The sequence below is a fragment of the Strigops habroptila genome, chromosome 1 (assembly GCF_004027225.2).
Source record: "Strigops habroptila isolate Jane chromosome 1, bStrHab1.2.pri, whole genome shotgun sequence".
Taxonomy (NCBI): Eukaryota; Metazoa; Chordata; class Aves; order Psittaciformes; family Psittacidae; genus Strigops; species Strigops habroptila.
Window position 1 is genome coordinate 146,864,052 of NC_044277.2, and position 24,562 is coordinate 146,888,613.

Below are 24,562 nucleotides of genomic sequence, written 5' to 3' on the forward strand. Positions count from 1 at the left end.
ATGCGTACTAAGTGCTGAGACATATTGACTTTGGTGGGAGTTACAGCACCTCATTCACTCGATACACCCATAAAGATGATACTGGCTGTTGTAACTGAGTGGAGCTGTCTTTAGAAGATAAAGGCATGGGAGACAGACTCAGAGACATAACACCCAGGAAAGCTGAGGCATAATGAACTTAAGAAAAGGCACACAGGAGATTCCAGGAGAAAAATAAGTTTTTGGTTTTTTTTCTCCAAATGGAAGGAATGTTTAAAATTCAAAAAGGTGTTTCTAGTAATGAAACACCTGGAGAATTAAGAGCCACTAAAAATGACACTGGTCACCTTGCAGGCATTGCTATGGAGACAGCAAGATACCAAGCATAAAAATCCTTCCAGACAGGATAGGTCAGGGAATCCTTAAATAGAAAACGATAAATTCACAACATTCCCTGAAGACTTCAGGGCCTTCCTACAAACACTAGTCAAAACTTTTGCACTGACTAAGATATCAAACCACTTTCCCCATGTTTAAATAGGTCTGCACAGTATCTGATATTCTAAGTAGCAGCCAATAACAGTCAGTGGCAGGTTACAGATCACTCTAATTGCATTTGGTATTTCTAAAATGCTCCCATCACTGCAGGTCAGTATAATGACATACAAACTAATTGGTTTAGTAAGATAATTTAATTCAATAGAATTACTTTTTTTTTTTCCTAATAAAGACAAAAAATCCAGGCCCATAAGCACATAAAGGTAGCAAACTTTCCTATGGCATATGTTTCCACTCAAGATCTTACAAAGAAACCACAAAAAAGGAGAGCAGCAGTAAGTATCAAACTCAAGAACTGTTTCATAGCATCCTTCATTAATGTTGTTTAGCTTAGAGTTATGGAAATAAGTTGGCTCTCAGGGAAAAAGCAGTGACAGTTTTTACAAAGTCAGTAATTCTTGTATGTCCTAACAGAGAGGGTGTATGCCACAATTTATTCGTGCAGCTTGTATGCACAAATCATTGTAGTCTAAGATGTACGCAGTGAGTCCTTGGTTAGCTATAAATGATGCTCTGTAGAGCAGGTGGAAGGAACAGGGAATGTGATAAGGTTTGCAGATTTTTCCCTGAATAACCTAACCAGAATTAGCATGTCAGGACGAACAGAAACGCTGAGCAGATGGCTCCCACAGAATTTCAGCTAGGTAGAGCTGCAGATGATTGCCTTGTATCTACCCAGACATTAAATGTTACTTCAGGTCTGTCTGATGGTTGGTATTTCCAAAGGCACCCAAGAGTATTAAACATCTGAAATCTCACACAGCTTGCAAAAGTTAATCATCCAACTCACTTGTGCTTGCTTTCAAAATGAATTTTGGCTCAATACTATGTCAAAATACTTCGAAATGCTGAGAGCTCATTTTCCTATGCAAGCTAAATCCACTGTGCTGTACTAACTTTCTTCCTTCAATACCAAGGGGAACCATGTAAATGAAGAGACTGCATTTCTCAAACAGCAAGTTGCTCCTCAGTGCCCAGAGAAATGCAAAGTTCATTTTACAGTTAACTTGCTGGATTTCTGATTATTTCGCATAAACCAAAAAGGAACAGAATGAGCAGTATTAAAAGAAAGTGTTTAAAGCCAGTAGGTAAATCAATTAAATTCCTTTCCAAAAATAATTCTTCACAGTGAAAGCTATGTAATACCTTATTATCTTTTCAGTAATAAAAATATTACGAAAGCAGATATTATGCATAATACATTTTAGTTTCATTAAAATGGAAAAACAACGAAACTAGAAAACATAATTGCTTTCAACTGAAACAGCAACCACTTGGTCCAGGGCTAAATTTTCTATAAAAATGCAAAATCTGCTTTTATTTACATCTTTGCAACTCCACTGAGGTTCACTGAGTCTGAAGATAAGAGTCAACTACAGAATGTAATTTGGAGGGTATGGGAAAGGGTCTGCACTCCACCTTTGCCATCAGTTTGGTTGTTTGGGTTTTCTGAAACTCAATTACAGTAACACTTTCTCCTTCATCAGCCTGACTTTGATATCCCCAAGATATGAGACAATGAGATGGATGAGAGCTGATCACAAGTTCTACTAAAGTAATCAAATTGTAGAAGATGATACCTTGTAATGCCTCTTCAATTGTACCACGGATCTTCCACTGTCCTTTAGGGAAGGCTTGAATATTAGAGGTGCTCAGGCTCTGCCACTATGGTTTTGTAATTTGAGTCTCAATGCTTTAATAAGATGTCAGCATTTTCTTATTATACCTATAAGGCTTATGTGCATTATGCTTAGTGAGGCATTTGCATCATCTATATCCGAGTTAGGAAACAGAAGCAGTATTATATGTAGAATCATGGCTGGTATGTATTCATTAGGCATACAGATAGATGGTGGTGATGCAGAAACCAAAATGAGCATCTATACTAAAACAAAGATATACTGTGTACATGAAACACCCCAGTGGATTGATGTCCGAAGGGGAACCTCATGACCTATTAAAATTAGAATCTCAGACTACAAAAGTGAAGGTAGGAGAGGTGATCAAAATTCCCTAGTTGCTAGGCATTTTATGGAAAGAGGCCACATTCACTCATCTTATTAAAATTCATGGAAATTGAAAATATCCAAAAGCCCGGGAGAGGTGGGGTCTGAAAATCTATTTCACAGAACTGGGAAGCTTGCTCTGTATTCACCTTGAAAGCACTTTCCCCATCACAGACTTCCTGAGAGCCTTTTGATTCCTCTCCTACTTAGGAGATAATTATAGAACTTCTTTTCCTCCCCGACTAATGCATACAGAAAGGGGTCACTTCAGCATTTTATGCAGTTTATCACGGTTTGTTCCTAACTAGATCTTTGTTGGAAATTATTTCTCCTTTATGCTCTCTCCATCTCATCTAGCAAGCTTTATTTTTATTTCCTTCTGTTTCTCATATCTTGTCCTCTGGCTGTATCATTTGATACCCTAACTGCTTTAGTATTAAATACCATTGAACTCTGCACTTCTATTTTCTTCTTTTTCTTTGCTTTCTCCTTTAATTTTAAATTTACTATTGTCAGGAAACAATGACAGTCAGGCATGCGTATGACAGAAGAGGCACATTAACCAAAAGCTACATAGCACATTTCTCTTGCAGATAAAACTTCCAAAAGGTATAACTCCAAACGGAAAGACTAAATACTCCCCAAAAGGCTTTCTAAGGGCACCAGAATCATCTGAGATTCTTCAGATCATCAGCCATTTCAGTCATGAAGAACATGACTTTATGACTTTAAATTGACAGTGCAGGATAGATACTTGGCTCATGTTGTCTGACCTGACCCTCACAGCTTCTGCTGCTTTTAATGTCTGGTACAAAGTGACCCTAAGATGGGAAATTCTGCACCACCCCATGTCCCCATCAGGGAAATCTGTCTCCTCCTACTACTACAAAGGTACAAGTGTATTTTCCCATGCTCAGGTACCTCCCCTGCCTTGGGAACTTAGTAAGTTTAAGACTTATTAATAGCTAATAAACACAATGTTTTCAAGATTAAACAAAGGCTGAGACATAGAATCACAGAATCAACTAGGCTGGAAAAGACCTTTAGGATCAAGTCCAACCATTACCCCAGGACTGCCAAGTACCATTAAACAACAGGAACAATGCTGGTTCAGGCAAGCCAGGAGCCAAGAACCCTAGCCTTTTTGCTAGTAGCTTTATTCTTAAAAGAAAGCTGGAATAGGGTAGGTTTTTTAAACTGCTTTTCTAGTATGGATAAAAAAAATTGCAGGACATGAACAACAGCAGTACTTCAGCAACCAGCTTGCTAAGTATATCCCAAAGATTTAGCATTCCACATAGAAGTAGCAGACTTCTGTGTAACTCATCACACGTTTTCTCCAAGCGGTATCGATGGTCAACAACAGAGTAACAGCATTCAACCTGAATTCACCAAACATGTAATTGCTAATAAAGAGCACAACGAAATGTTCTTCCATGAAGAAGCTTTCAATATTTCTGTATTGAGAAATGATACAAGAATAAAGGTTTTCTACAAAGCCCTCAGACAGATGGGCCACTTTGGAAACAAACGGTCACAGCTGTAACTTAACCAAATCACACGTTGCCAAAAGATTTTCCCCTTCCAAGTATTAAGAACACATTTTTCCTCAGCCTAACTGTCCTGCTATCTGTATTTTTCTCTCAGCCAGCTGCATAGCCCTCTCCCATCCTGAGACAAATTATTCATTATTTCAATAATAGTTCTTGAAGCTTTTCTACATCTAAGATAATTCAAAAACTCTAAGTATCTTTATACACATAAGGGGTCTTAAAAGAGAAACTTGTAATATTTACCAAGCTTAAGCACAAGCCACCCCACCACCCCACCCCGTCTCCCTATGAACAACATTCATACCACCAAGTCCAAAGGAATCTAAAGCAGCACCAATGTTTTTCTCTTCACTCCTGTCTGTCCCCCCGGCATTAACTTCTCCCTCTTTCAGAATCCTATTTGGCACATGGAGGAGGCTTTTTCAATAAATCAATTCTGTAATAAAAAATGACTGCCTCAATGTACTCCACATCTTAAGCAAGTTTCTCTTGTACAGATAAAACCATTCACCTTATGCTCTATATTTGATATTAATTTTTAACAACAGATCTTAATAAAAGAAGCACCTGGCAAAAGTGTGAACCTAGAATAGCGCAACGTTGTCTCTTTTGACAAGATTTTTCCTGATGATGCCTAATAGCTAACCAATTTGATTTGGTTTCAGAAAGAATTATAGCATTCTACTGTTTTCAAAGTTTACTTTTGAAAAAGAATAACCATCTGAAAGAACTGCTATGAGGATAGGTATTTAAGTAATAGTATCCTTTTTTTGTCAGCAAAATGGAAGGCTACTGTTTTCAGTAAGAATTAAATTATCAGATATCCACGAATAAAATGTAAAAAACCCCTCAAATTATATGTTTTATCCTAAAGTTATTATAGCATAAATATCCCTTGTCATGGTTTAACCCCAGCTAGAAGCTCAGCCCCACACAGACACTCACTCACTCTCCCCATGGTGGGGTGGGAGAATCCAAAGAGTAAAAGTGAGAAAACTCATGGGTCAAGATAAAGACAGTTTAAAGGTAAAGCAAAAGCTGCTCACTCAGGCAAAACAAAACAAGAAATTCATTCACCACTTCCCATGCGCAGGCAGGTGTTCAGCCATCTCTAGGAGAGCAGGGCTCTGTCACACGTAACAGTTACTTGGGAAGACAAAACACCATTATTCCAAACACTCCCCAGTCCTCCTTCTTTCCTCAGCCTTATACTGAGCATGATGCCATATAGTGTTGGGGTCAGCTGTCCTGGCTGTGTCCCCCCCCAACTCCTTGTGCACCCCCAGCCCACTCACTGGTGGGTTGAGAAGCAGAAAAGACCTTGACTGTGTAAGCACTGCTCAGCAATAATGAAAAACATCCCCGTGTTATCAACACTGTTTTCAGCACAAATCCAAAACACAGCCCTATATTAGCTACTGTGAAGAAAATTTAACTCTACCACAGCCAAAACCAGCACATCCCTGTGGCATCTATATGGAAAGCAATATATACATGATAAACCTGCTCCCCAACTCGTCTATGCACAAAGAACAGACGACCTTCCAAAATGTTGCACTTAAGAGGAGGATTTTTATAACTACTTCTCTGTCTCACATTTACACTATGAAATTAATAAGACAGGAAAAGGAAAGCCATATGACACTCATTGAGGAATACCAACAACAAAAAACTATCTGCACGTTTCGACAACTGTCATCAACCCAAACAGGCTTTGCTAATCTGGGGAGAGACCTCCTGACAAAAGTTTCACTTCAACCGTTGGTTTAAGCTAAGCACTGTTCTGTACTCACAAAACCAACACTGAAGAGTTGTAAGAGGCATGGAGTTCGTAAAAAAGTCAATCAACATTGTTACAACATACGCTTCCATTTCACTTACCCAGATATTTCCATCTTGGTGGTATGGTTTCCAGTTTCTTCCTGTATCACTATAGAGCATCCGATACTGAGTGACCCAGTCAGAACTGCTGTACCTGCCTTGAGTTGCAACAGCACTGATCTGCTTCCTGTTCCCAAAATCCACCTGCAGCCATTGGTAATGATCACTGTCTGATGGAGACCAACCTCCTGCACCTGATGGGTTGAAACAGAAGGGAGATTTAGACCTCAAACACTGGCTTTTAAGTGAACACATTGTGAAGATGCTGATTGCTGGAAGGCAGCCCAGCTGAGAGCAGTGTAATACCCAAACCACTTGAAAACATACAAGAGAAACACAAGCACACTTTTTTTTTTTTTTAAGGTGCATCTTTAGCACAGGCTTTAAAGGCACTAACTCTGTTGCCTTTATAATTTTATGACATAATTATAATGACTTAATGGGCTGCCAGCTAACGAATCAGTACCTTTATAAGGCCTTAATTACAGTGTACTAGTTATTGCTAAGTTAAAATTATTCCAAGGGTTGACCAATTTGCCATGAAATCCTTCGTTAGAGTAAACTGGCACAAATCAATAACCATCTTTGAATTTCGTATGCCTTTTCAATAATATTTCCTGTTAAAGAGATGATATAGATAAACCAGGAGGAAATAAGAGCAAGCTCTATGCTTTTGTATGTCTCACGATAGTGCTCAAACCAACAAATCTACCAGTAGAACTGAAAAAGCAGCAGGTAGTGCAGGGCTGGATCCAGCTTTGATCTGCTGGGTGTACAAGCTGTCACAGATTACATTGGCAGATGCCTCACAGAAGTGTTATTGCTCTTTACGGGTCTATGAATTAACTTGACAGTAATACTATTAACAATATTCTTCTCAGCCACAGACTACATTGAACTGTTCTAAATAAAGAAGGCCAATGATGCATAGATAAAAGACATTAATGCAATTCCTTATTCTTCCCCTCCCCCCCCCCAAAAAAGGTGGAAAATTATAGTTGGATATAGCAGAGAATATAGCATAAATATTGTAAGATAGATATCATAATGATATAAAATCATAGAACCAGCTAGGTTGGAAAAAACCTCTAAGATAACTGAGTCCAACCACTACCCCAGGACTGCCAAGCCCACCATTAAACCATGTCACCAAGGGCAAACTGACCTCCCCTCATCATCTCACCTCATGATCTCCACTCACAGTCACCCCTCATCTACCCCCCATAGTGGTCTAATCTGTACAGCTGCCACCCCTACCCCACACAGCCGCCCCTCATCTCCCCTCAAGATCTCCCATCATGGCCACTCTTCACAGCCCATGGCCGCCCCTGCTCTCCTCCCATGATCTCCCCTCACCCCTCATGGCCATCCCTCCTCTTGCCTCATGAGCTCCCCTCACACCTGCCCCTCATGAAATCCCCTCATGACTGTCCCTCACACCTGCCCCTCATAAGCACCCCTCTCGACCGCCCCCTCACGAACTCCCCTCACAGCCACCCCTCGTCTCCCCTCATGATCTTCCCCTTTGACTCATCAAGCTGTGCAACTGGGGGGGGAAGGGGGGCACGGGGCACGATTACTTTCTCCATTTTGTCTGTGATACGTTTAACCCTCTATAGACTCAAGGGTTAACTGAAGTCCCTCTTTTTCTCAGGTGCATGCTCTAAATAAGTTATGAAGAAGTGGGATTATACAAAAAATTCCCAGCTGTGAGATGGTCATAAAGGCCCCACATTCATCAGAGGAAGTGAAATACATTTCTGTCTCTATTCACTCTAAGCAGGTACAAAACCCTCACACCTCCAGAAATGTGCACACGCTCACAGCTCAGCATGTCAATAAATATTTTGCTGAATAAACCCCAGCTTCTTCACTGAAATGAAGAAATTGGTTTGATGTTGGACTGGGAACAGAAGAGTTACTGACAAAATATTTAACACATTTTGCCTTTTTAAAGGAATAGTGAATTTGGAAAGCAAACCTTATTTCCATAATACGGCATTATATTCAAAATACACTTACTTTTATGGCCAATATACGATGACAGAATAATGAATTATCTTTAAGGAATGAGCAAAATCAGTATTAGGAAATACATGAAACAAAAAAAAATACCTATCAATATAGAGAAAACCTGGAGCATTCTCTTTATATTCAGAGCAGACATTATGATGCAGAAAACAAACTTTACAGACTTAATTATAGGGGTTTTTTTGCGTTTAAGTTTGAACCACATAAATTTCCTGGCACGCCACGACATCACACAGTCTAGTCTATGGGCCAATTTTGTTTTAATTTCACTTATGGACTTCAAATGAAGTCACAAACCCAGCCTGCCTGCCAAGCAAAAAACTCCTTGCTATACTGCATCTTATATACTCCCATCATTAGGCGGCAGCATTGCCTCAGTCTTAGACAACTCTAAAGCTAATTCAGCTGCTACAGGTGTTAACATTTGCAGGTCACAGGACATTTTAATGCTCTGATATCAACGGGATCATTTGATGTGGTAAGTGATCACCTTTCATTGTAATAATTAGCGTAACACTCTGCCAATGACATCTAATTCGTTTAAAAATTTAAAGATTTACAACAGATGCTTTCTCCCTGCACTACAGGTAATTAGCAATAGCAACAGATACTTTAGGGGTAGGGAATAGTTATATCCTATTAAAACAAACCAAATCAGCCTTAATAAAAACACTTAAAGGGAAAAGTATTCCCACACACTCCCAAAATCAAACTGGTTCTATTCATGAATAGAATGGTAACTGGCCACATAAGAATAGAACTTCTTCACGACTGCTATGGAAGGAGATTGGAACAGTGAGCTCTACACGCCTGCCACAATAACAAGGACACTGCTTTCTCTCCCTGTCCTACCACCCCCGTCCAATTGGCATATCTGAGACTGATGGCACACAAAGGCTAAGAAGCTGCCCCTGTGCAGAAGCCAACTTTGTAAAAGGACCCTTGGGTGGCTCCAGGAGTAAGGAAGGTTCAAACGTGAGCATTCCAAAATTATTATGCAAGACAGAGCTGATAAATCCATCAATAAAACGTCCTTCAGCAATGCAATTGTTAAAAAAAGATTACATACTACAGCTGTAAGAAGACTAAAGCAGACATTGTGGGGTTTATGCAGAAGAACTGCACTGAAACAGATTGTGTTACATGGAATTAAAAGAAAATACTTTTAACTAGAACATGATATACATTCATACTACTGTGATGAGATTTTGGCCTTCTTTGATAAATACATTCATGTACAGTAAACTGCAGGCAGGTTTCAGAAAGTGTTCACATCAAATCCATTAAAAAGTTTTGAAAAATTGTGTGCTAACATTCATTCCCTCTCCCCCCCCTTTTTTTTTTGATGTAAGAAGAGGCAAAAAACATTCTTCACATCGTACCTGCCAGAAGTTAGAAATGCAACAGTCATACCTAGGCAATGAGATGAACACACAAGTACTGTAAGACAGCCTGCCATATAGCCATTGCCAATGAGCAAGAGACAAGACTTTCAGTCAATATTGCAGACAGCAGCAAACAGTATTACCTGTTCGCTTCTTGACCTAATTCTCTTAGTTTCACGTTTGCCTTCCAGCTTTTCCAAGCAAGTAAATGAATAAACAGTCAAAAGGAGAAAGGAGAAACACGTTGGATTGTAGCTAAATGTGGTGCTACGCAGACCAGTATGGGAAAGGAATGGTGAGCAGTCTGTAGCTGAGCAGGCATCAGCCATTCACCAGAAGCAGCCTGTGAGGATCAATTCAAAGTTCCCTCTTCCACTTTGACTCATCAAGTTGTAATCTGGGAGAGCCAATTACTTTCTCCATTTTGTTTGTGATGCGTGTAACCTCTATAGAGTCAAGTCCCTCTTTTCTCAGGTGCATGATCAAATTAAGTTAGGAAGAAGCTGGATTATACAAAAATTTCCCAGCTGTGAGGTCCTCACAAAGGCCCCAGATTCATCAGAGGAAGTGAAGTACATTTGTGTCTCCATTCACTCTAAGCAGGTACAAAACCCTCATCTCCAGAAATGTGCACACGCTCATAGCTCAGCATATCACTAAATATTTTGCTGAATAAAAACCAGCTTCTTCACTGAAGAAATTGGTTTGATGTTGGACTAGGAACAGAGGAGTTACAAAATACTTAACACATTTTGCCTTTTTAAAGGAAGTGTGAATTTGGAAACGAAACCTGATTTCCATAATACGGCATTATATTCAAAATACGCTTACTTTTACGGCCAATATATGATGACGGAATAATGAATTATCTTTAAGGAATGAGCAAAATGACAGCACATTAGTAATTTCCAGTGAGCATTACTTCATACTGAAATTGCAATGTGTATTAAATTTGTTGAATACATGCTATTCACAGTATTATTCCTCTCACCTTGGTGTAAACTTTATTTTTAATGGTTACAAGCTATATTGTGAGTTTTATTATACACATTATTTGCACTTTTTATTATGGCAGAAAAAAAGGCATTGGATACTTTTTTTTTTATATCACACTGTTTCATTTCATATACTGCCTTTTAATGCCAAATGCTGCAACATCCTATGAAATCATAGAATCATACAGTGGTTTCAGGGTTGGAAGGGACCTTAAAGCTCATCCAGCTCCAACCCCCTGCCATGGGCAGGGACACCTTCCACTAGAGCAGGTTGCTCCAAGCCCCTGTGTCCAACCTGGCCTTGAACACTGCCAGGGATGGGGCAGCCACAGCTTCTCTGGGCACCCTGTGCCAGCGCCTCAGCACCCTCACAGGGAAGAATTTCTGCCTAAGAGCTCATCTCAATCTCCCCTCTGTCAGGTTAAAGCCATTCCCCCTTGTCCTGTTCCTACAGGCCCTTGTCAAAAGTCCCTCTCCAAATTTCCTCTATGCACTCTTCAGCATTTAAAAGATATTAAACATACACAAATAATACAGTTTACTTTAAGAGGTAAGGAGCATTTATGCAGTTCTTTGCCAGTTAAGGTGCAATAAACATAATTTCAGACCATATCTGCTTCTTACTTTTATGCTACTTCAGAATTTGATGTGATTAAGCATATTCATCCACTCAGCAGGTAATTGACTCAGTGATTCTCCTGTTTACTGTCACAAACATCACAGTGACGGTAACCAAGAGAGTCACTGACTACTTTTGTTTTTACTGTATAGCACTCTACCACAAACAGGACAACTAATTTCAATTTGCACAAGAACCACTGTATGTGAACCTTTGACAGCACATAGCAGAGGACTGCAAGTTCAGCAACAGTAAAGTCATCACTGAGCATGTGGCCCACATATCTTTGCGCATCCAAGAAAGTTCCCTCTGCAAAAAAGCCTAAAAGTCTTAATCAGCAAAGTCAGCCATAACATTCCTGTGGTAAAAGGCAGCAAGGAAAGGTTTCATAAAGCTTTACTTTCAAAACAAGCTACAGAAAGTAATTTGAACTGCTTCTACTGCAGACCGACCAACAAGTAATGAATCTACTACTGAAAGACACACACGGTGGTGTAAAAGACACAAAACTATATTCAGAATGCTAAGAACTTGTGGAAGTTGAATCTTTTAATGCTTTTTCACCAAATAAAGACTATTGCTAACAAACAGCATTAGCATCCTTATGAAAGCTGAACTTCAAATATTTCTTTTTTTTAACTAAGAAACCCCCAATGCCCCTCACATCTTTATTGCATTTTATTTCAAAGGTTAAATTCCCTGAGACTGAAAGGAATATGAAAAACAGCCTCTCTCTAAAAGACACACCTAAAAGACAGCACTTAATATATTTTCTCTGAATATAAAGAATTCAAGTCAACATGAGCCTACTTTTGCAAAAGTTCATGTACAATTTCTTCCTTTCAATTAATTATACATTTCAGCTCCCTATTTGAAGTTGAATGAGCTAGCTCCAGTTTACTGCACAAGACCTACGTGATGAGTTAGCCTTACTTTCTTATCATTCCCGTGACAAATTATCAATAAGTGGCAAAGCTGGGGTAGGCTTACAGATTTTAGATTTCTATCTGAACTCTCACGGGCTACTGAGCTTTCAGATCTATAAGGAGGGACACACTGACGAATTTTGAAAGCATCAGTTCCAATTCAGTTAGAAATCTTCTTTCTTTTTGATGTTCTGCACTTTAATATTCACTCACGACTAGAACTGGAAAGATTAATTTGCACTAGAAGAATCCATTCCTGGTTAGATGAACTTGTTCATCATTCCCTACTTCAAATCACAAAATAAAAAATACCAGTACCGCAGTAAGTCTAGTATTCTGTTTCAATGATGTGAATGAAAGAAGGAGGGGATCCTTAGTCAGAAATTTAATTAGAAAACAAACTATGAAAAGCTATAGATAGAAGATTTAGGATTTGTGGTAGTTATAATTCAAGGGATTACTTTATCAAGTCATAAAACATTTCTATAGCCTTTCAGCAAGGAAACAAAAAATAAGCCTCTTTTAATAATTATGTAATAATAAGCTGAAACATTGTAAGACTCTGAATCTGCTTATTTGTCTGGGAAAAACAACCCAATCCTTCAATGAGAAAACAGTTTCTAGGTCACTCCAATAGCATGAAATCAATACTGTTTGATACCTTGCTATTTTCCAAGATGTTGCTTGTCATTCCACTACATAAAAGATAAATCAAGACAAAAAGGAAAACTTTGAAATGCCGAGATCATTCATTCTCTGCACTTCAGAGAAAATATGGGCAGCCATTTTCTATAGTACCCTAGAAAACAATATAAAAGACCCAAACTTCTAAACCGCATAAATCTACCTGCACTGTTAGTCACCATGATGCTTAAGAAGGACAAGCATGGCAGTTTCCACGTTTGGTTTGTCTTCCTCTATTTGTGCAGTTTATCACTGCAGATAAAGACTGTCTGTATACAGACAGTAAAGCATTTAACTTTACACAGAGCAAATAATGTCACAGCACTGAGTGGGTTTAGTCACACTGAGAAAAATTCTGCACATACAGAAATCTGGGATGATTAAGCACTTTGCAGTTCAAGCTGCTTTGAGCAAGAATCGCGTTTACTCTGTTTTATGTACATCCCTCTAACAAAGAGACTCCAGTCCTCATATAGGGCTCCATTTCTAATTAAAACAATATTCTCTTGATATTGGCACAAATAAACATTTTTAATTTCCTTATCATAAACAGCATCTGTTGTTGTATTTCCTACGTTCTCTGCTGTTCTAGCTAAATTTGGATTTGTAATCCAGTCCCTATCTTCAGGGCAGGAATTTCCTTTCACGTGTTTGAAGAGCTCTTCTTTCCAGCACATACCACAGTGATGGAATTGCAGACAAGGCCATGAGTAACACTGATGTTGGGCAAATAATGAACATTCTGCTTCACCACAAACAAAGGTTGATATTTAAAAGGCAGTGAATACTGAGAAAACAGCAGCATGATTATAGTTATCCCCTCTATTTAAAATTACCTATATTTATTTTTTAAGGCGGCAAATGTCACAAAAAAAATGACAGAAATGAAAACAACTAGATTTCTTCTCCAGAATTCCTTATTAGAATTTATCCCAGAAAAGACCATATTTACTAAAAACTGGCAAATCAGACCTAACCTTTGGCTTAACTCCCCGTGAGTTTCAACAGCAGTTTTCCAGAGGCGCAACAAGAATTGGGCTCGAGTAAGCCTTGAAGCTCTAAGCCCTATAAAACACATCTGACAAAATTCATTTTGCAGGGGTAGCAGGAGATGGGAAAGATCCAATATTCATTCCCCAAATTAGCCTTCCATCACAGCAGCTGAAAGCTGTAAGTCTACAGAGAGGTCAGTATCAGCATTAATCTTCACTTCTGAAAGGCTGAAGTAGCACACCAGCCTATTCAGTGTCCATTCCTAGTTACTAAGAATGTTTCTACTGATTTCTACTGTCACTTGTTAGTGTATTCCCTTGGTGGCTGAAACTCTTGGATAAAGTATACTTTTCATTTCTTTAGCTATATAATACTTCTTTTCTTTTGTTTGGGGTTTTTTTTGAGGGATGGGGAGGGAAGTAGGGGATTAGCCCTTATTCACTTCAGCATATATTTCTTTGGACAGTGTTATGACTAATTATAGAAGCCTTGCCCTCTACTACGAAACAGACAAGGGGGGGAAACCCTAATTATATTTCTTAAAATTATTTCATTTTAATTTAAAACCCTGAAAGTTAAGTAGAAATAACCCAAGGGATAACAGTAGTTATCAGGATACAGTCCACACAGATCTTTTTTAAAAGAACATTAAAACCACTATATTATTTTTTAAATCCCAACAGATCTTTCTTACAGTAAATGCAATTAAAGTAAATCCCTTGATGTAGTGTCTGCTTCTTAATACCCACGGCTTCCTAGCATATCTTAACTGAGCACAAACCACATATGAGGGAATAAAACGACCAATCTGCCCTAAGGAACGGTGGTGATACCTAACAATAAAAATGATACAAAAGAGATCCCATCATTGCCATTCACAGTTGTCAAACTGAAAATGGGGAAAAAGTCATAAGCCTGAGGAGTCTCATATCCTGAATTCGCTGTTGGGGAACACACGCTTTGCCGCTTTGGTTATTTTAATGAACACATCACTTTAAACTATGCCTTTCCCATCTGTTCTGCTTTCTAATTACATATGCAAAAAGCAGCTCATTCACAACTGCATCCTAATGGAATCTTAAACAAAACTTGGACGAGATTTCAATATTCTGTGTGCATAATCTGTATTCAAGGCATCAGGCAGCTTCTTCTCCATGAGGTGTTTTCTTGTTTTCTAGACAGAAAGTTGAGGCAAGGCAATGGATCACCGCACCCTGGCATACAAACCCCTTGCATACAAACTAACCACAGTGGCATACAAAAGACAAGGAAGAGAGTATAGACATCTCCCTTTCCTCACACCCCCTTTTCAGGTACCAGGACACAAATCTTTCATTGCATGTTTATGCATTGCAGCACTGGGGTTTTCCTAACAAGTCAGGTCATATCCCTGGCAAGAACTAGCAAGTGTATAGCTAATGGGTAGCAGGCACTGCCTCTGCAGTGCCTCTGCTGAGCAACTGAGCCCCAATTAACAGATTCGTATCCAAGATTTTAATGATGTTAGATCAGGAATAGCAAAGTTTTACTGACTGTGATTGAATAGCATTTACAGCACTTTGAAATCCAGATACAAGCTCATTATGACACTTCCTTGTTGTGATCCCTCCTTAGTAGAGATGACAGAGAAAAGGGAATTAAGGTATTCTTGCACCTGATCGATACCATTTCAATAGCAATGAGACACGTAAACACTTTAGTCACCTAAATCGTCCTCTTCCCACTAGTGCAGTTCACGCAGTGATGGAAGGCAAAGCTGAATTTCTGTAGGTTAAATGGTGATATTCTTGCCCATCTCAATTAGAATATTTGCCCTCAAATGACTGTACATGAAAGATGATTAAATGCCACAATTCAGTATCAGATATCTTGTTCTGTGACAAGTCTTTAGTGATAAAAAATAAAAAATGAGCTTTGTGTCTTGCAGAGACTTGCTCTGCGTGATCCTGTAGTGAATATTGTTTTCGTCATTGTGCTTCAGTGTATACCAGTGTCGCAGTGATGTGCAAACAACACTGCCCTGAAATGCTCAGTGTTAACAAACAAGAAATACTTGATTATTTCATTATCCTTATTATCTGTTTTCTATGTTTTTTAACTCCAAATCTCCAGGTCTGTCTCTCCTGCAAGAAATGTTCCTCCCTTGACTCGTGCCTTGAAGCGCCCCGCTCCTGCTGTACTCTCTCTGGCTGTTACATGCCCTGAAAGACCCTCAGCCCAGCAAGTACAAAACTGACCTGGCCTAGCTCCTGCTGTTAAGTACAGCACTTCTGAAGTCCAGCTCTCTTGATAATTGCCAACAGTCAACCTTTGCCGCCTGCTGCTGCTGTCTCCAACACCCACTTGGGCTCAGCTCCTGGACTGCTACAGAACCTCAACACCGCTCGCTTTTCTTCTCCGTTACTCTTTAACCATTTCTACCACAGTTTTTGTTCCATCTGTTTGGTTTGCTACATTCAAAAATATGCTCAGATTGAAGATTTTCCCTAGTGCTTCCTACCCAGAAATTTCTCAGAAACTGTTTTCAACCCAAATGGCGATGATTTCATCACAATTTTTAATACAGCAGTCAGAAACATTTTTTTCTATTTTATTCCTTTATTCTGAGTGCTAGAAATCACTACATATTCTCATAATTTCCCACAAAAATTCTAAGTGAAGCCAATGAATTCTCAGAAAGAGGTTCTCTTTTCTAAAACAAAATGATCGGGGGGGGAGAAGATCAGTCAGCTTGACTGAAGGCTTCTGAATACCTAAAAACTGCCATCTGAATCCCTTCTGTATGCAAATCGCCTAGAAAATAAACAGCTAGAGGGAACTATACTATTCTCCTATTTGTGCCAACACTGCACTGCTTCTGACCCAACCCTGAGAACAGGACAAGACTCTTCCCTACCTGCTTCATTGATTAGCCAATGCTTCCAAATGCTCTTCTGTGAGACAGACCTTGTTCATGATATTGCAGGAGCTCAAATAATACACTGCCATGCAGGAATACAAGTTACTGGTATTATTTAATCCATCTCAGCAAATGTGCTTCTCTTTCCTGCTTTTCCTTCAACAAGCAGGATCTCACAAAATTGTGAAATATTGTGAGATGACTTCTGAAATCTAATATACAGCTGATTCAAGGAGTTTGCAGGGTCTCTGCATTTAACAAAGCTAAGGGATAATGATTTTTTCCATTAAAGCCTACATCGCAAGCAGCACCCAGATCCTTACCCTTTCTCTACATTAAGAAAATTTATTATATTTTTTAAAGTTAGTCCATGCTGCATCCATTTTGATGATGAAAGCTCACATTACGCCTTCTATTTCACTAATAGCAAAGTATTTCTTCATATTATAGGCAGAGCTGCAACAACATGGGAGGAGCAATTTTATTCTTCACTTTGATTTGCGAAATAGTATGTTAATTTCTAGATAGCACTATACCACAGCAGAATCCAACTTTTTGGGGCAATGATTTGCCTGAAGCCTATGGTAAACTACTAATAAATATCGACTATTCCCCAACAAGTTTATACTCCTTGGAACAAAAACACAGCACTGGATACAAAATCATAATCATGTAAGACTGCACTAGCAAAAAAAGACGGCAAAAGAAGTTAAAAGTTGTAACACTAATAATAAAAGTAACAGTGCTCTTATCAGTGGCATCAAATGTTAATTTACGCACATGGGATTAACTAATCTAATACGTTTAGACACTAACCAGGGAATGAAAGTCTGCTAGGATTTTTATTCAATATAAATTAATGAGAACTCAAAGTTCATGCGGCAGAGCACTGCAAAAATTAAACTATAATAAATTAAAAGCCCCAAATGCACACTTGTTCTTTAAATTTTAACCTACAGAAGGGAGGAGAATATGAAAATGCTAGCTTCAGAGCAGGAAGGTTCAGTCTTCAGGGTCTGGGGGAGGATTCAAAGCAGGATATAACTTCAGGCGCCCTGAATCATCCCACCACTCCCCTTGCTTCTGTTAGCCCTGTAAGACTCTTAGAATGGCATGAAATTAATCTCTCTACAGTTTCTGCATTCTCCATTTAAGCTGTTCAGGCCACAGACTGAAATAGTTGTTCTGAATGCATTTTTTCCTACACTATCAGTCAAGACAGCTGAGTATAACTCTGCTCAGAAGAAAAAGAACTTCTGCATGTCCCCACCAGCTCACTACACCCACTCCCCCTCCACAAGGGAAAAACCCCACCATCTCTAACAGCTAGACTGCAGCTCCTACCCAAATAACTTGTCTGTACAGAGTGGCAGCTGACAGATCAAGAAACAGCCCCAGCTACAGAAGAAGCGTTCAAGAGAGAAATAATCTAACTTGGCAGAAGCATTGCCCAAGCAAGCAAAGACCTAAGTGAGGATAAAAATAGCTCTGTATGCTTTAGTTTGCCTGTCTGTAAGCTGCTGTAACACACCATTCACCTTACACAAATGACTGAAAATAAACAGTATTTTGAAACTTTATGAAAAACACTGTAATGCTAAAGCTCATAATTTCTCCTACCTCACCATACCTCCACAACCCAAAGCTCTATCCCTATATTGCTGCCTGCTCAATCCTTACAAAGACTACATCCTTCTCTTCTCAAATAATGCTCATGGTTTTTCCTGCATGCTGGAATAAGCAAATCTTCCCAACAATCTCCAAAGAAATTTTCATCTGCTGAGCCTAGACAAGGAAGCACTACTGCAGCTTGATAGATAGGGGTTGTTCAGCCTGGAGAAGGCTCAGGGGAGACCTTAACAGTCTTCCAGTGTCTAGAAGGGACCTACAAGACATCTCAAGAGGGACTTTTTAAAAGGGCATGTAGTGACAGGACAAGGGGGAATGTTTTTAAACTGACTGAGGAGAGATTGAGATTAGACATTAGGAAGAAGTTCTTCCCTGTGAGGGTGCTGAGGCGCTGGCACAGGGTGCCCAGAGAAGCTGTGGCTGCCCCATCCCTGGCAGTGTTCAAGGCCAGGTTGGACACAGGGGCTTGGAGCAACCTGCTCTAGTGGAAGGTGTCCCTGCCCGTGGCAGGGGGTTGGAACTGGACAAGCTTTAAGGTCCCTTCCAACCCAAACCAGGCTGTGATTCTATGAAATTGTCCAGGGGCATCCATGCAACTGTGTTACAGCTTTTCCATACCTTCTGTGCTCTCCTGATTCACTTTCATATTGAAGAAAACCACCTATGACACACAGCTAGTCCTTCTCTACTTCCTACTTCATGGATACCATTCCTACTGAAGACAGAGGGATTCTTCTTATGTCATTAGCACAGGAAATAAGTATGCAGCGAGGGCTTCTAAAGCACAAACCACTACTAGCTAAATCACTACTTCTGTAAAAATTGAATCCTATGATTATTGTGCTATAAAAAGGTCTTAAACAGGCAAAACCACATGGCTTAAGATGGAAACTGCGATAATTATATGTATTATGATTAGAATATAGGTTTAAATACAGGTTTTTTGAAAGAATGAAAGAGAGGAAAAAAGTATCTGCTGTTAATTCTGGGTTTAAAGAAATCTTACACCACAGTTTAAGCTTCTGATTCCACAATGTTAATTAAGCATCATGGGATCAGAGTAACTTACAAGAGCTAGCTAATTCTTATCAGGCTCCTACAATTTTTTTCCATTTTTATTTGTTATTACTATTCTATAACCTCTTTTTCCTTCTTAGTAGCAGTAAAGTATCATTTGGAAGAAAAAGAAAGTGTTATCAGCCATAGATTTTTATAAAGCAAATTTATCACACAGATTACTCCAGTAAAAACCAAAACTGTATGTAACGTATATTAACTTGGTCTATCAAAACATACACAGGCTGTTAGAACGGTATGATACTTCACGACTGGGGGAGTACTTACAACAAGAAAATAAAAATGTAAATAATACTCTGTTTGGGTGTTGGTTTTTTTTTTTTTTTTTAAAGTAAAATGAATAGAGAAAAGTTTATAACAAGTTTTATCCTGGTTTTTAGTTAAATATCAAAGTTATGTAAGGACATTTAAGCACACTTGCCTAACAAGAGTATCTGTTACAAGAGGTTTCATGAAGATACATTTCATGCCTTTAAATTTGCCTACAGGATTTACACAAGGTAGAGGACAGAAATCTCGAACAGTGAGTTTCCCCAACATCATTTCTGGTTTATGTCTCCCTAGAGCTCACTGCAGACACATCTAGTGCTGGTACCATGAAGTTACCCCTGACAGCCTCCAGGAACCTAGGTTGACAGCATCCCACTGTACTGCCCTTCCAGCAAGCGTCAGAGATTAAAATCTCACATAAGAATGAAGGTATCTGATCTGCAGGTGCTTTGAATTTGTTCAGAGAAAATCACGTCCACCTTCCCATCCTAATTCTGTGTTTTATAACACATTCCTAACACAATGTCACCCCTCACTTCTCCTTGGATCCTGACACACAAGGTCTCAAACACACGAGAGCTCTAGTTTCCCAGGCTGTGTGCATGCACTTGAGAGAGGCACCTCTTCACTCTGCTTCTCTCTTCCTGAGGTCTCTCTTGTTCTTGCAGCTTTTGCTTTCCAGCCCTATACACCACTTTTTCATACAACTGTGAGCTGTAATTTTCCTCTTCTGAGCTAAATTCAGTGGAGAACCAAAAAGATCGTCAGAGCGCTGGAGCATTCATCCTGCAAGGAGGGGCTGAGGGATCAGAGGTTGTTCAGCCTGGAAGAGAGATTACTCTAGAGGAACCTCACAGCAGCCTCCAGCACCTAAAGGGTGGTCATCAGAGAGACAGGGCCTGGCTCTTTACCGAAGTGCATGGAAAGAGGATGACAGATAACAGACACAAACTGAAATGAGAGACATTTTGACTGGAAGTAATTTCTTTTCTACCATGAGAACAGTTAGGCAGTGGAACAGGTTGCCAAGAGAGGCTGCAATCTCTGTCCATGGAAGTTTTCCAGATCCAGTTGGCTAAAACCCTGAGCAACCTGGTCTGAACTCAGAGCTGAACTCTGCTTTGAGGAGGAGGTTGGACTGGAGACCTCCTGAAGCCCCTTTCAATCAGAATTAATTATTGTAAGAGTAGGTTATTGTAAGAACAATTAGCAAATATGAACAATGACACCAGGTCAGCCCAACCGTAAGTAACTAAGTAGATTGCAAATAGCAGAGCAAGAGCAACACAACACAGGACAGGCAAAAGGATGAAAGAACACCTTAAGTGAAAAGTAGCCATTAAACAAGATTTTTTACTTATCAGGGAAGGAAAAGAAGAACAACAAACCAGTTTCATGCTTGATTATTAATGGGTAAAAGAACATGGGGAAAGTATTTTGGCCAAGAGATTCCTCAGGGGATAGGGTTTCTACTCATCTTTATTTACGCATTTGAATTTCTCTGTTATATCTCTCCTGGCACAATGTAGGTTTGGACCATAGTTAACATCTTAGCGAAAGCACTACATCCCTAGCTCTTGTAAAACTCCTTTAAATTCATGGTAACTGAAATAGTTTAATTGTCGCAGATTTTCACAACCTTTGCACCATTCTGCCTGAAAAATTTGTATTCTAAGGCTGCACATTGCCAAGATCCACAGAAAGGAAAGTAATCTCAAACAGTAGCTTGTGCCTGTGCCATGTTAACATCCCTGGAGCTACAGTCATCAGCTGAAGGATTACATGCTAGTCAGAACATATTGTGTTACACTCCATCGTGTCAGATCTGCAGTGACAAGTTTCTTCAACACTAAAGCTGAGTTTCTGAGGTGACGAGCCTCAGGAACCAAGCAACTGCAACATCTCCACGTACATTCCACTGCTCTGAACACACAGCAACACTCGTTACACATTTTTCTATTAAGCTGATGGCTTACAGCATACACTTGCTTAACACCTGCCTAGGATAAAAAGATTACCATAACAGTGCCAACAAAACACCTAATACGAAATCTGCCAAAGTCAAAGGACGTCTTTCCCCCAGCAGGTTTTGGAGCAAGCTGTGAGAGGTGTCAGTGTACTCTGGCTCCTGACTACCACCAAAAGCACTGCACTCTGCCACAGACTTAACACCACCTTTGTCACAGCAACCAGCATCTTAATGTTGTATAACCTTTTAAAACTGCTCTTTGGCGACCTCTCTCTTTATGATGTGATCCCTCTTTCCACTGGCCAGATTCCAGTTCTTGGAATCTGAATTCATGGAAATAGCTGTGACAGAGAGTACCAGTGCTGCAATAGATTTAACAGATTTTTTTTTTGACAGAGTTAAGGCACCACATGGCATCAAATGCATGCAGCCCCTAAAGATCAGTCTTCTCACATATGAGAGGATCCTTTCTACAGGAACAAGCTTTGTGAGAAAGCTGAAGTCCTTGAGCTCCTCCTGCAGAAAAGGGAATCAGCTTTTTGTGCCTACAACATGCAAGAACCTTTACACATCCCTCAATATCCAGACATTATTGTGCTATTAAAGTGAGTTTCTGGACACTTCCAGGGATTTTAATTGGCTGTGCTAAGTCACCAATAAAGAGACTGAAAAGCTGCATGACAAAATTCTTTTTATGAGGGGATAATTGTTACAAAAGGCTATCTTTATCATTTGGAGTTTTCCTCTTGTATTTGACATGAGCTCTTCTTTCAAAGAGAATCTTAGACAAATCGGTGAACCTCATTTTATAGGTTCATCTATGTATCTGGCAAAGTCTGATGCTCAAATTCTGTATTCTATACTTTCAAACACACATAGTTAAGAAGAACAATATAATCCCTCTGGGAATAAAAAGAAATCAAATGTGGACATGGTACATTAGCTTAATAAAACCCAAGAAAGACATTTACGAGCTCTCTGACCTGAGGGTCCCTTTAGGAACAAACACAAATGGTTCTGGTTTTCACACAATCTTCCTTTGCTAGCACTATCCACAGGAGAGAGTGCATCATATCCCGTCAGTGTGAACCACACAGTGGTATTCACACGACAACTACTTTTTAAAGTGTATCCTAATTTGTTGAAAACCATTTACTGAATTAGCTCTATAGCCACTGCATGTCAGTGTAGCTTTGTTTCAGCAGATCTGACTTGATGTTATTCCTACCTTAACATTTTCTGTGTAAATTGTAAAGAAAAAAGACTGACAATCCCTCCATTAAATACTAAAACCAGAAGGAGATTTATGTGCTAAACTTGCCTGGAGAACTAATGGAGTTCAGCGGCCCAATTATTTCTTTTCTTCTCTTTCTACTTTCATGTAACCTCTTACAATTTAGGTCATTCCTATCACATTTGCCAAAATACCTACAAGTTTCTACACCTTTAAAGTCCTCAGTTTTTCTTAGCGGGGAGTAGAAAGTGGGAGCATATTTTAATACAGCTTGTCAGAAAATTGCATGTAATCATTACTTTAAACTCTGTCAATACCTACTAACCCACACTGCTGATAGTGATCAACATCAAAACCAACTCTAGGCATAATGTTTTGAATAGTAATATTTGAAGTTTTTATAGACCCCACATTCAATGCATACAAATTTTTTCTGTTTGGCTGGTACTGTTCATAGTTATAAATCCTCCATAATAGCAGCCCTTATGAGATTTTTCCAGGATTAACATTATGTTATAAATGAGGCTATCAGCATCTGCTTGGACACTATGATTGCCACTCATGCAGTTGTGCAGTATTCTGCATCACAAGATGGTATCAGTAGCATTTGTGTAACACACAAGCAGAAAGCAGCACAATTAATAGTTGTGCCTCTGCTGGGCAAAGGACTCGCTTCTGCGAAATGCTAGCGATGAGCTTCCAGTATTATGAAGAAATAATACCTATATTTAATCGGAAATTGTGGAAGTAAATGAGTCAATTTATATTTATTACAGATAAAGTGCATAATTAAATTACTTTCTGTAATAGATGCTAGCACCTTGACAGAAAGCTGAAATCTCACAATGCTGCTCGTTACTCTGATCAGCAGCATCCTGTTCCTTAGCTGCAATCTTTAGACCTTTTTAATGTTCTTGGGGCAAATTTACAACATAAAAGCCATGATTACAGCCTTCAATTTCCTAGCTTGCAAAGTAATGAACGCTAAGTTTCCGAAATCATTATAAGCATTTCTATAGCTAAGCTTTTAGCTGTGTTTCATGAGTCATGATAGACTATGCAGACAATGGATTTTTGCCATTATGCAGCCAGCTGAAAAATATGTGCAGCCTTCTAAACATGGAACAGAAAAACTTGCCAGCGACTAAGGTGCTAAAATGAGAACGCTTCTGTTCTCAGGGAATGTAAGACAGACAGAAAGGGAGAAGCTCTTTTCAGGTGACTGAAAATGATACAGCTTAATGATTCTGGCAACTCTAATGCTCTTCTCAAACCAAAGGCTTTAAGTTGTTTCCTTATCAACTTAGGAGCTTGTTTGTAGTTTTTACTTCACACTCGTAACTTTATTTTTCAATAAGCTCTGAATCTATGCCTACAGGGTAAATCAGTTTATTTGGGGCTCTCTCCTGTCTTCTTTCTTGCTTGCAGTTGACTTCCCCTGCTCCTTTAAACTTCCCTTTGTAGGCGAGACTGAGAAGCTGAAAGTGTTGCAATCATCCATAAAATTGGACAAGCTAGAAGTTTTTCTCAAAGGGTGGCCAATACCACTTACTTATAAGCAAGGTTCTCCAGCCTCAAAGTAGACAGCTGTGGAAAAAACATTCCCTGTGAGGAGCTCAGTATAATTCCTTTAATTAAAATCTAGTGAAAACATGAGAACTGGAATGCTTAGAATAATTTATGGCCAATTCCTACAGAGTTTCTGGTATCCCTGCTTTGATCCTAAGCTGTAGAACTCCCATCCAGATGACTCTGGATGTGGCTCATAAAACACCTGCTGCTGGTCAACATGCTGGTTGCCACCTTTGCTGCATATCACACTACTTACCATTTCAAGAGGCAAGAGCTAAAGCATCATCACCAGTGTGTTTAGA

The 24,562-nt window shown here is 39.3% G+C and overlaps 1 protein-coding gene across 1 annotated transcript in view; it reads right to left on the reverse strand.

The window, feature by feature from the left end:
• CNTNAP2 (contactin associated protein 2) overlaps positions 1-24,562 on the reverse strand; it is a 1,011,284-nt gene that overhangs the window by 671,652 nt on the left and 315,070 nt on the right. Inside the window, exon 3 of the mRNA XM_030508582.1 lies at positions 5,978-6,171. Coding sequence (XP_030364442.1) covers positions 5,978-6,171 — 194 coding nt within the window. The remainder of the gene's footprint in view (positions 1-5,977; positions 6,172-24,562) is intronic.